This window comes from Carcharhinus amblyrhynchos, chromosome 25 (genome assembly GCF_965287045.1).
Source record: "Carcharhinus amblyrhynchos chromosome 25, sCarAmb.v2.hapA, whole genome shotgun sequence".
Taxonomy (NCBI): domain Eukaryota; kingdom Metazoa; phylum Chordata; class Chondrichthyes; order Carcharhiniformes; family Carcharhinidae; genus Carcharhinus; species Carcharhinus amblyrhynchos.
The window spans coordinates 4,170,568-4,184,113 of NC_137348.1; the positions used below are offsets into that span (position 1 = coordinate 4,170,568).

Below are 13,546 nucleotides of genomic sequence, written 5' to 3' on the forward strand. Positions count from 1 at the left end.
CTTAAAAGGAACAAATGTGAAGTTAATATGGAAGAGCAACAAATTTAAAGGGACTCTGAGAAATACATTGTATCATCCTCTTATACAGTTCCTACATCAAAATTATAGCTAACTGGCTGTAAGTCACAGATGTCCAGTGATCCTGAAAAGTGCCATTAAAATACAAGGCCTTTTATCCCCTCAGTTCTTCCTTTCCTTTCCCATCCAGAACGACACGATGAACATGAGAAATTTGCACCAAGAAAAATCACAGAGCTAATCCTGCTTTCGATGGGAAATCTTACAGCATACCTGTACTAAGGGTTACTCAAAAGTTAATAATACAGCATTTAAAATTTTTAAGGGAAAGTAAATATTCTCCTATTTCCACAAGACCACTGGGGAACCCCTTCCATTAAACCAAAATTGCTGGCTACTCATTCTTGCTTCTAACTGAATGATCACCTCACCCACCATTCCTTAATCATCTCCACTGATGGACACGCACATGCATCCTTTGGTGCTTTGCTGCACAATCAGCAGATAATGTCTATCATTTCCATTGCCTCTAGAATTTAAATCATCTCCCTCCCAGCTTTCAAAAGCCTCATTTACGATCCCAGTTAATGATAGTACTGAACAAGTCAGATCCCAAAGTAAAAGCTCACTTGACAGATCCCAACTTTGTTCTTTTCAAGGAAACTGGAGGTCAGTTACTGAACATGTTCACAAGAATGTGCCAGTGTATTTTTAACACAAAGAATAAAATATGTATTAAGAAAAATGCACTGTATTACCCGAGACAAACAAGTTGGACACAAAAACCAGAAAATAATTCAAATTCATACTCTTCCTTTTATCCCAGCAATACCCTTTCAGACACAACATTCCAGTGAAGATTTACCACCTCAATCCCAAGGCTTCTTGCTGGGCTAGCTCAGTTGCAAACAGTTTCCTTCCAGTGGATTTCTGTGCATTCACTAGATGCTTTCCTCCTCCAGATGGTATCGTTCCAAGGCACCCAAAGAACAAAACTAAACTCACGTTTGCTTCGACTTCAGCGTACCCTGAACTCAGTTTCCTAGCAGTCTGGCAGGATTTCTTACAGAAGTTTAGAACTCCTGCCTTCATTTCTGTGATATGCACACAGTAACTAAACTGCACTCTGACTTTCCTAATGTCTGTTACTCCTGTTGCTAGATTACAGCACTTTTTTCTACTTTATGCTTCTGTCCCCCTAAATTCACTAAATTACGAACCCCTTTGTAACCCATCTCCTCACGTCAAGGGCTGTAAAAACTTTTTAAAAATGCACATATCCAAACAGACTTCCCAGTATCTCCAGGCTTCCCAGTATCAAACTCTCAAAAAAATTAAATAAGAGCCACATGCCATCTTTTTAAACACACAAACAGAAATTAAACATTGTTCCTGACACTCAAAAGCCATTCTGTTCTAGAATCCCTTGATGAAACCCAAAGTTTCTGTTTCACATCTCTTCTGCTTAGAGTTCCATTGTCCCACCGGTACTCAGTTATCTTCCTATACAGAAGGCATCACAGAAATGTAAATTGGTAAGATCAGTGAACACTATGATTTACATATAGAAATTTGGCAACTTGAGGACTAAAGTCAGAGGTTTACAGCAGGGAACAGGCCCTTTGTCCATGCCACCCTCTTTTTTTTAAATCCCTAAGCTGATCCCAATTGCCTGCATTTGGCCCATATCCCTCTATATCCATTGTACCCATGTAACAATCTAAATGCATTTTAAAAGATAAAATTATACCCGCCTCTCCTACTACCTCTGGCAGCTTGTTCCAGACACACACTACCCGCTGTGTGAAAAAATTGCCTCTCTGGACACACTTGTATACCTTCCCTCTCACCTTAAACCTATGCTCTCTAGTTTTAGACTCCCTTACTTTTGGGAAAAGATATTGACTATCTACCTTGTCTATGCCCCTAATTATTTTATAGACTTCTATGAGGTCACCCCTCAGCCTCCCACGCTCCAGAGGAAAAAAGTCCCAGTGTATTTAGCCTTTTCTTATAACTCAATCCATCAAGTCCCAGAAGCATCCTAGTAAATCTTTTTTGCACTCTTTCTAGTTTAATAATATCCTTTCTGTAACAGGATGACCAGAATTGCACACAGTATTCCAAGTGTGGCCTTACAACGTACTGTACAACTTCAAGGCGTCCCAACTCCTGTATTCAATTGCACATTTAACCTCAGCTTTCAAACAACCAGGAAGATAATATTCAACTGACTTGACATTTTCATGAGATTTTTGATGGTCTGATAGAAGAGATGGATGAGGGCACTGCAGCTAAAGCGTGTGTGCAGACTTCCAGAAGGCACTTGATAGTGTATCACATATTGGACTTGTTGGTGGGGGTCAGCAGTGGCAGCATGGATACTGGGTTGATTGGGGATAGAATTGTGTTGCATGATTTTTTTTGACTGTTCCCCAAGGTTCAGTGGTAGCACCACTGCTGTTTTGAAGATGTGTTCAGTGCAAATTCTGAATTCTGCAGGTGTATTTCGATCAACCAACAGATCAGATCTAATCTCTGCAGTCCTTCCACATCCAGTCGTGAATGGTCGTGAACAACTAAACAGCTCACTGGAAGAGAAGGCTCCACAAATATCCCCATCCTCAATGATGGAGGAGCCTGGCACACCAGTTCAAAAGATAAGACAGAAGTATTTGCAGCAATCTTCAGCCAGAAGTGCCAAATGGATGATCCATCTTGGCTTCCTCCAGTATCTCTGATACCAGTTACTAGCCAATTTGATTCTCTTCACATGATATCAAAAAACAGTTGGAGGCAGTGGATACTGTAAAGGCCCTGATAACATCCCAGCAATAGTACTAAAGATTTGTGCTCCAGAACTTACCACTCACCTAGCCAAGCTCTTCCAGTACAGTTACAACACTGGCATCTACCTAACAATGTGGAAAATTGCCCAGGTATGTCCTGTACACAAAAAGCAGGACAAACCTAACCCAGCCAATTATCGTCCAGTCTACTCTCGATCATCAGTAAAGTGATGGACGGGGTCATCAACACTGCTATCAAGCAGCACCTGCTCAGTGATGCCCAGTTTGGGTTTCGCCAGGGTCAACTCAGCTCCAGACCTCGTTACAGCCTTGGTTCAAACATGGACAAAAAAAGCTGAATCCCAGAGGTGAGGCAAGAATGACAGCTCTTGACATCAAGGCTGCTTTTGACCAAGTGTGGCATCAAGGAGCCCTCGCAAAACTGGAATCGATGGCTAAACTCTCTGCTGGTTGGGGTCATACCTGGTACACAGGAAGATGGTTGTGGTTGGAGAGGGTCAGTCATCTCAGCAGGAGTCCCTCAGGGTAGTGTCCTAGGCCCAATCTTCAACTGCTTCATCAATGACCTTCTCAGCGTCAACTGGTCGGAAGTGGGAATGTTTGCCGATGATTGCACAATGTTCAGCACCATTCGCAACTCCTCAGATACTGAAGCAATCCATGTTCAAATGCAACAAGATCTGAACAATATCCAGGCTTGGGCTGATAAGTGGCAAGTAACATTCGTGCCACACAAATGCCAGGCAATGACCATCACCAATAAGAGACATCTGACCGACACCCTTTGATATTCAATGGTGTAACAATCACTGAATCCCCGAATATCAAAATCCTTGGGATTTCCATTGACCAGAAACTCAACTGGACTCACCACATAAACAGTGGTTACAAGAGTAGATCAGAGGCTAGAAATACTGTGGTGAGTAACTCACCTCCTGACACAAGTTAAGAGTATGATGAAATACTTCCCACTTGCCTGGATGGGTGCAGCTCCAATAACACTCAAGAAACTTGACACCATCCGCTTGATTGGCACCACATCTACAAACATTCAATTCCTCCACCACTGATGCTCAGTAGCAGCTGTGTGTACTATCTACAAGATATACTGCAGCAATTCACCAAGGATCCTTAGACAGCACCTTCCAAACTCACAACCACTTCCATCTAGAAGGACAAGGGCAGCAGATAAACGGGAACACTACCATGTGCAAGTTCCCCTCCAAGCCACTTACCATCCTGACTTAGAAACACATTGCCGTTCCTTTGCAGTTGCTGGGTCAAAATCTTGGAATTCCCTCCCTAACAGCATTGAGGATCAACCCACAGAACATGGACTGTAGTGATTCAAGAAGGCAGCTCACCAGCACCTTCTCAAGAGCAACTAGGATGGGCAATAAACGCTGGCCAGGCAGTGATGCCCGTGTCCCACAAATGAATAAAAAAATTTTGGAAGTTAACAATGAGGAAGATAGTACAAGACTTTGAGAGCAAATTGACAGGTTGGTGAATACATGGCAGACAAAATTAAAGGCAGACATGCATAAAGTGATGTATTTTGGTGGGTGGAATCCTAGAATCAACATGCTAAAAAAATGGTATAATTTTAAAAGCGTTGCAAGAAGAAAGATACCTGGGATGTTTGCGCACAAGTCTTCTAGTGTGGCAGGACAGGCATTAATAAAGCACATGGGATCCTGCGCTTTTTAAACAAGAGACAAAAGTCAGCAAGTTATGCTGGAACTATATAAAAGATCAGTTCAGCCACAGCTCGAGTGTCACATCCAATTCTGGGCCCCACGTTTTAAGCTTCGGTGAGGATACAAAAGAGATTTATCAAAATGGTTGCAAGGCAAGGGTGTACAACTAATTGGATGGATTCTGAGATTTTTCACCTTAGGTTAAGAATTTGAAAGAAGGTGCTTAATATTATTAAGGATTTAGATAAAACTATCAGAAATCCAAAAAAAAAGTGAAGTTAGATCTTTATTGAAACAGAACTTCTTCAAATACCCTTCCCATGCCAATTCATCCTTCCTAATATATCCCCATCCAATTACTTTCATATCATGCCCACCTCATTCCCCATCCAACCCCTTCTTCCTTTGCTACATTCACATGTAATTTCATCTCCCTGCTATCAAGTCAATTCTTCAAGCCCTCTCTCCTGTCCTCCCTCTCTCTCCCCCACCTCGCCCATTTGCCGTACCCCGCCATCCCCCTTAGACTCAAAACTTATACCTTGATATGTTTTACTCTCTGTCTGGACTCACTGAACATATTCCACTTCCCTGTTATTAGGTTAGCAGCGAACGGATCAGAATGCCTGTACCCATAAAATAAGAGAGAAGTCTCACAACACCAGGTTAAAGTCCAACAAGTTTATTTGGTAGCAAAAGCCACTAGCTTTCGGAGCGCTTGTTGCTCCTTTGTCAGGTAAGCAGACACCTGCTCATACGTGAAGGAGCAGCAAGCGCTCCAAAAGCTAGTGGCTTTTACTACCAAATAAATCTGTTGGACTTTAATCTGGTGTTGTGAGACTTCTTACTGTGTTTACCCCACTCCAACACCAGCATCTCCACACCATAAAACAAGCCAGTAATGGAACCTCAACTACTATAGTGCTGAAATGACTGATCCAGTCTCCCAGGAGTGTTCCTTGGTAAGTAGTGGTTTGGTTTTAACCCAATACTTTTCATCTTACTGATACCAATTGCTGAAGACTTACAACAGTCCTCTTGGACTGCAAGAGGCAAAAACACATGGGTGAACCAGCAGATATAATTTCAAAATTGTTCACAAAGATAGCTGTTGACATTCTTCTCTTTTATCCCCTTGGCTCCGACACAAGACATACATAACACTATGTGTTTTAGAAATTTTGAGAATTATTCTAGCAATGAAGTGCTTTCAAAGAAATACAAAAAATAGAAAACAGTGGAAATTCACAGCTGATGAGAAAGACAGATTCTTCGGCCTGATTTAATGAAGAATCAGGGTCAAAACATGAACTTTCCTGTCCATAAATTTTGTTTCAGGTATTTCAGCATTAACAATATGGGATATGCCAGGATGATGGGAAGCAACTTTTGTAAAGACAACAAAACACAAGTTAGAAAGGCAAAAGAAAAATTATACTCACTGTGCGCAGTTTACTGATGACACTGCGCAGAGCTGCAACCTGCTTCGCTGCAGCTGCCCCATCCATCTCTGCCTCAACCAGCATTTTCAACAGGGCGTCCTTATCTTTTCGCCAGCGTTTCTTTTCTAAACTGTGAACAATGAGCAGTGTTTCAATAACACTCACTGTCCAGCAAGACAATTCAAAATGCGTGTTAAAGGAAGACAAAACAGTGGACAACGAACAGAAATTAAACAAAGATTCTGAGATTTCTGAAATGGAAATTAGCAAAGTGGAGCAAGCTAGACAAAAATGATGAATGCAGCAGCTGAGCACGCAGCTATTAACAGAAGTGGTGGCACTGGGTAACAAGGAGAAGTCCAGTGTTACAGGAACAGAGGTGAATACAATGACATTGGGCAGGAACATAGGATAGGGAGGGAATGGAAAGCAAGCATTTTGAAGTCATAATGGCACTTGAAATGCATCTCTGAAAAGATAGGTCTTAGGAGTACATGGGATTAAATATAGGAGGGTCATGGGCAACAATATTTTCATTGGGTTGAAGGGGCAAGGCTGGAAGCCAGGTAGCAGAGTGTCAGAGAAGTAGAATCTTGGTTGACAAAATTATAAGAAATTGTTTTGGGGCAGAAGAAAACATTGGCTGGCAGAATATATGAAAAGATAACTGGGATCCTTTCAGCCACCTCTAGTATCTTGGACATTTCATATCTTGTGATCTCAGTCATACTCCTTTATTTTTCAAACTTAAGTTTCAAAATATTTCTTATGTATCAAGAAGCTTGACAAACTCAATGAGAACTTTTGTGGTCTTCTTACAGGCCAGAGTCCTATCTGCCAACTATGCTGCCACTGCACATTACAGTGACAGTTTGAGCAATCTAGCCGTTAGCATCCCCAAATATCTGTACTATGGAATACCATTTAGCTAATATTGTCAGTGTTTATTATCCTTTCCTTATTTTGTTCTGTCCAATAGAATTGAAAAGACTCAGTCACAAATGGCATCCAAGTGACTATTTATTATCCTTCTGGACCTTCCTGCAGTCTGTTGCCCAATCATCCTTCCCAACATATCTCCACTGTTGTCCACTTGGGTAGAACTGCTCTTACAAAGTTCCATTCTTATCTAATCGAAGCTAAAGTATCACTTCCATTGCCTCTGGTATCCCCCAAGGATCTACCGTTGACCCCCTATTTGACTGGTTAATCTGGTGCAACAACAATAATCTCTCCCTTAATGTCAACAAAATGAAGGAGATCGTCATTGACTTCAGGAAGCGTAATGGAGAACATGTCCCTGTCTACATCAATGGGGACGAAGTAGAAATGGTTGAGAGCTTCAAGTTTTTAGGTGTCCAGGTCACCAACCACCTGTCCTGGTCCCTCCATGCTGACACTATAGTTAAGAAAGCCCAGCAACACCTCTACTTTCTCAGAAGACTAAGGAAATTTGGCACGTCAGTTATGACTCTCACCAACTTTTACAGATGCAGCTTAGAAAACATCCTTTCTGATTATATCATAGCTTGGTATGGCCCCTGCTTTGCCCAAGACTGCAAGAAGCTCCAAAAGATCATGAATGTAGCCCAATCCATCACGCAAACCAGCCTCCCATCCATTGACACTGTCTACACTTTCTGCTGCCTCAGAAAAGCAGCCAGTATAATAGAGGACCCCACATACCCTGGACATACTCTCTTCTGTCAGGAAAAGATAGAAAAGTCTGAGGACACATGCCAACCGACTCAAGAACAGCTTCTTCCTGCTGTTGTCAGATTTTTTGAATGGACCTGCCTTTTATTAAGTTTTTACATGTACATTAACACCCAGTATTACTTCACTGTCACCTCTCTCAATTCCTCCACTGCTGCTACACTATCAGACTGCTTATCTGACATAAAATACAGGATTTGCAGAAACCTCCTCCAATTAAAAATGGAAAACTGAATCCAATGTTTTTAGTCACTGCTCCCAAGTTCAGTTTCCTAGCTCCCAATTCCATTCCTCACCCTGGCAACAACCTGAAACTAAACTAGTCTGTCACAACCAGTGTAACATATTTAAACCCGAGGTGAGCTTCTGGGCATATATCCGCACCACCAGGGATTATCTTTTCCCATTTCCGTATCACCCAGCTTCTCCTGTCTTAGTTTGTCTGCCACTGAAACACTCATTCATGACTCTTATCTTCAGACTTGACTATTTCAGAACACTCCTGGCTGGCCTCCCACATTCTACCCTCTGTAAACTTGAGATCATTCAAAACTGTACTGCACGTTTCTTAACTTGCAGCAAGATCGATCACCCCTATGCTCACTGACTTATTGTTCCCAGTTCAACAAACAACTTGATGTTGAAATTTCTTATCCTCATTTCAAATCCTTCCACAGCCTCCCAACCTCTAATCTCCTCCAGCCCCACAACCTTCCAAGATATCTCTGCTCACCTCATTCTGGCCTCTTAAGCAACCCTATATTTGATCGCTCCACCATTTGTGACCGTCTTCCACTGGTTAGTTGTAGAACTCCCACCCTCCACCTCTCTACTTTGTTTACCCCTCTCAAGTGACTCCTAAAACCTACCACTTTGCCCAAGTTCTTGGTTATTTGATCTAATACCGCTTCATGCAAGTCAATACCATTTTTTGTTTTATAATGTTCCTGTCAAGATCTTTTATTACATTGAAGATGTTATTGTTATCTGTCTATGTTAGATGATATTTGCCATGCATCAGTCAATCCATCCCAGTCCTTTTGTATCTGAGCAGTTTGTTTACTGCTCTTTGCAGGACCTCCCATTTGCAAATTTGGGATTTAATTGCCTGCTTGCAAGTCATTTGATATATTATAATCAGCAACAGCTGCCGGACTGATACCTGAAATATTAAAGCATTATCCATCAACATACTGAATCAGCCTTTGTTTTCTCAGTTTCAGCCAAATTTCTAATTTATTACAGGAACCCTTCACCTATGCCTTTCCTGCCAACTTCAGTATAATACTGTCTGAAAAGCTTTGTGAAATGTCTGCAAGTAATTTCTAAATCCCCTTCAAGTATATCATCAATCTACATCAAGTATGATTGGCATCTAATAGGCTATGTTGGCTCTCTCACGTTCTATTTTTCTCAAAAGTTCGTTATTCCTTCCAATGGAAAAGCAAATCAAGGCTGCTATTTCACTTATCAAATTCATGCCTTTGCCAAAAAGCAATCACTCCAATATCTTTTAGAGTGACTCAGTTATTCAGCAATTATACCAATAGCTTTCCAAACCCACTCAGCCAAATTCACTAAAAGAACAAATAAATGCTGTTGGTTCTTGGCTAGGTTGATCAAGTTGTCCAATTCATTATGATGGATAGTGTCAGCCAGGGAGTCATCTAATCTATTTTGCCCAACTGCAAATGGACCTCCTGTTGCAAGGCAACAGGCATGGCTCAGATCACTTATGATTTGAGTTGAGTCAGAGTGCAAGGTCCTAACAGAAGTCAAGAAGAAAATTAGTTACAAATCCTGTACCAGGAAATATCAGGATCCTCTTTCATCATCTCAATGTCTCTTTGAAGCAACTCATTCTTGTGCTCTGTAAGAACCAGCTCTTTGGTAACTTCAGCTAATTCCTCCTCTTTCTCTTCAATTAACCGCTTGGACTCATTCAACTCCTCCTCTCGCTGCTCCAACAGGTGATTTTTCTTCCTTAGTTCAATCTGCAAAAACAGAATGACAATCAGGATTCTCAAACAGAAACAAGGAGGATCATTTGAGGCTTTGGGACAGTAACACGAAAAAGACACAGGTGACTTAGCTTATTTTTACTGTAGATAATGAGAAGCAAAATAAAAAATCTGAGCTTTGTCTCCACTGGATAAGAGATGAGGGACACTGAAAAAAAATCAAATCAATCCAAATCAAGAAATACAATTGAAAATAGATTTGAATGATGCAAACAATGGCTAGAATATAGATATTTTGAGCTGGACATGGAACAAGCATCATAATTCAATTCCTAACTTTGAGTTAGTAGGTTATTGTTTTTGGAATACATAATCCAAGAAGGTGATAGCCTGCTGGTTCCATTTTATTTTAAAAATCTCATGGTACAATATTAAAGAGCAGACAAACTCCTGGACAACATTCCTTCTTCAAACAAGATGAACAATAAATTACAGAAAATGCTGGAAAACCTCAGCAGGTCTGACAGCATCTATAGAGAGAGAACAGAGCTAACGTTTTGAGTCTGTCAGAACGGTTGAGATTTTCCAACATTTTCTATTTTTGCTTCAAATTCATCCACAGTAATTTGTTTCTTATTTTCAGCAACAAATTAACTGGTCATTCACTACATTAGTGTTTACATTTTTGAGTTCTTTTTGAAGGGGTAACCAAGAAGGTAGACGAGGGCAGTGCAGTTGATGTTTGTCTACACGGACTTTGGCACGGCCTTTGACAAAGCACTGCATGGGAGGTTGTTGCGCAAGGTTAAATTCACAGGATCCAGAGTGAAATAACTAAATGGATACAAAATCAGCTTGATGACAGCAGACAAAGGATGGTTGAAGAGGGTTGTTTTTCAAACTGGAGGCCTGTGACCAGCGATGTGCCTCAGCAATCGGCGCTGGGTCCACTATTATTTGTCATTTATATTAATGACTTGGATAAGAATTTAGGAGGCAGATGATACCAAGATTGGCAGCATAGTGGACAGCAAAAGAAGGTTATCTTGGATTGCAATGGGACTGTGATCAACTGGACCAGTGGACTGATGAATGGCAGATGGAGTTTAATGTAGATAAATGCGAGATAGTGCATTTTGGTAGATCGAACCAGGGCAGGACTTACTCAGTTAATGTAAGGAGTTGGGAAGAGTTATCGAACAGAGAGGTCTAGGGGTACAGGTTCATAGTTCCTTGAAAGTAAATCACAGGTGGACAGGGTGGTGAAGGCTGCATTTGGCATGCTTGGTTTAATTGATAAGAACATTGAATACAGCATTTGAGACGGCTTGTTGAAGTTGTACAAGATATTGGCAAGGCCACACTTGGAATACTGTGTACAGTTCTGGTCACCCTATTGTAGAAAGGATATTATTAAACTGGAACGAGTATAGAAGATTTACTAGAATGCTACCAAGACTTGATGGTTTGAGCTATAAGGAGAGCGTGGGTAGACTGGGACTTTTTATTCTGGAGCTTCGGAGGCTGAGGGGTGATCTTCTTGAGGTCTATAAAAGGAGAGGCATAGATCAGCTAGATAGTCAACATCTTTTCCAAAAATGTTGGGGAATCTAAAACTAGAAGACATAGGTTTTAGGTGAGAGGGAAGAGATGCAAAAGGGTCCAGAGGGACAATTTTTTCTCATAGAGGGTGGTGAGTGTTTGAAACAAGCTGTCAGAGGCAGTAGTAGAGATGGGTACAATTTTGACTTTTAAAAAGCATTGAGGACAGTTACATGGGTATAGAGGGATATGGGCCAAATGCAGGCAATTGAGACTAGCTTAGTGGTTAAAAACTGGGTGGAATGGACAAGTTGGGCCAAAAGGCCAGTTTCCATGCTGTAAACCTCTATGACTAACTCATTTTGTAAAGCACTTTGAGAAGCTTCTGAGATGTCTGATGTAATGGTATGAAAAAGCTAAATTAATGGAATAGATAGCATAATTAATGGAATAGATTTATCACCGTCTCTTAAAATAGTACCTTCCCAAAACCACGGCTAACTCTTACTTCATTTTTTAGTGATCCCACTTGGTTCATAAGACAGTCAATTTTCTTCTCATACTCATTCATCTTCCCATGTACAGCCTCTTCATCATCAGTGGAGAGATCACTAAGATGAAGTGTTGAATGGAATTTTTCAACATCAACAGGAGTTATATCTAGTCGATGAGTTGGGCCCTGGAACAGAAATAACATGATAGCAACAGTTACCTATTGCTGGCAGTTATCTTACATACCTAATCTCTGAACAGGTCAAAACATCCCAACAGATATTTATTACAATCTCTGGGCAATTAACCAATAAATGATCCCACAGCACTTCACAGGAGCAATATAAAACTAAATTTGATCCGGAACCACCTAAGATAATAGGAGGGCAGATAGACAGAAGTTTTGTTAAGAAGTTAGGTTTCAAAGAGTGTCTTAAAGGAGGTTAGGTGGAAAAGTTTCAGACCTTAGGATCTAAGGAGTTGTGGCACAGAGGTATCACTGCAGCCTCACAGTGCCAGGAACACAGGTTTCATTCCCAGCTTGGATCACTACCTGTGTGGAGTCTGCACATTTTCCCCGTGCCTGCGTGGGTTTCCTCTGGGTGCTCTGGCTTCCTTCCACAGTCCGAAAGACATGCTGGTTAGGTGCATCAGTGCACCCAAACAGGCACCAGAGTGTGACAACTGGGGGATTTTCACAATAGCTTCATTGCAGTGTTAATGTAAGCCTACTTGTGACACAAATAAACTTTTGCTTTACTTTTGAAGATACAGCTGACAATGACAAGAGGTAAATAAAAATAGGGGTGCTCAAAAAGCCAGAATTAGATGAGTATGGATACCACAGAGAGTTATGGGGCCGGAAGATACAGGAGAGAAAGAAAAGGACAAGATCATGGAGAGATTTGAAAACAGTAGAATTTTAAAATCAAGGCTTTACTTGAGCAGGAGTCAATACAGGTCAGTGAACACAAGGATAAACAGGACCCAGTGCAAATAAGGACTTGGATAGCAGAGTTTTGGATGACTTCAAGTTTACTCAGGTAAAGTTTAGCTGGTCAGAAGTGCACTGGAACAGACAAATAGAGGTAACAAAGGAATGGCTGAGTCGAAGACAGTAGAAGGAGTGAAGACAGAATGTTACAGAAATGGAAGCAGTGATGGTGCAGATTGGTTGGAAGTTCAAATATGACAGAAATGAAAAGTATATTTCAGACAGTTGCCAAGCAGAGAACTGGAGTCTGCAGCTGAAGTACAGGATTTTTAGCAGGTAGTCAATAGTCAATTCAAGAAGATTCCTGCTCATCCAGGTTTGCTTGCTAGACAAGGTTCTAATAATTCAGCAACAGTGGGACAGTCGAGCAAGGTGAGGACAAGTTGGGTTTCGCACACATTGTATTTTTAGAATCAGATTCATATCAGACTTAAGAACGTTAGTGCACCACTGTGAAGCAGAAACTACAGTATAACTGCATCCTCAATACAAAAGCATGCCCAGAAGAATTTATGAGACAAACCTCCCATTTGTAGCCAACATCCCTCACTGATGTTTTGCCTGGTGGAATCCATGGGACCTTGGTCTTGACCTTACTGGTTGCTCGTAGACTGCCACATTCCCCACTTCCTTTCAGCTTTTGCTGCATATTAAAAAGGTAAAATGTTAAAGTGAAGTACATTTATCTCATTTTAACAGATAACCATTTGTCAAAGAACAATCCTTTGGAAACTGCAGTCTGCAACTATTGACATCTTGACAAACATGAAGCTACGATTGTCGTCATTCAAAATAGAATCACAAACAAAACGCAACTTCTGTTAATTACATAAGAGTGAAATTTATTTTATTTCCATTCACAAAAACGTGG

General features: G+C 41.0%; 1 protein-coding gene across 2 annotated transcripts in view; it reads right to left on the minus strand.

The window, feature by feature from the left end:
• The window catches only part of odf2a (outer dense fiber of sperm tails 2a), a 75,022-nt gene that overhangs the window by 54,243 nt on the left and 7,233 nt on the right, over positions 1 to 13,546 (minus strand). For both annotated transcript variants that reach the window (XM_080211895.1, XM_080211896.1), the window contains exons 3-6: positions 13,199 to 13,318; positions 11,698 to 11,868; positions 9,493 to 9,680; positions 5,971 to 6,100 (exon numbers count right to left, since the gene is read on the minus strand). In XM_080211895.1, coding sequence (XP_080068021.1) covers positions 5,971 to 6,100; positions 9,493 to 9,680; positions 11,698 to 11,868; positions 13,199 to 13,318 — 609 coding nt within the window. The remainder of the gene's footprint in view (positions 1 to 5,970; positions 6,101 to 9,492; positions 9,681 to 11,697; positions 11,869 to 13,198; positions 13,319 to 13,546) is intronic.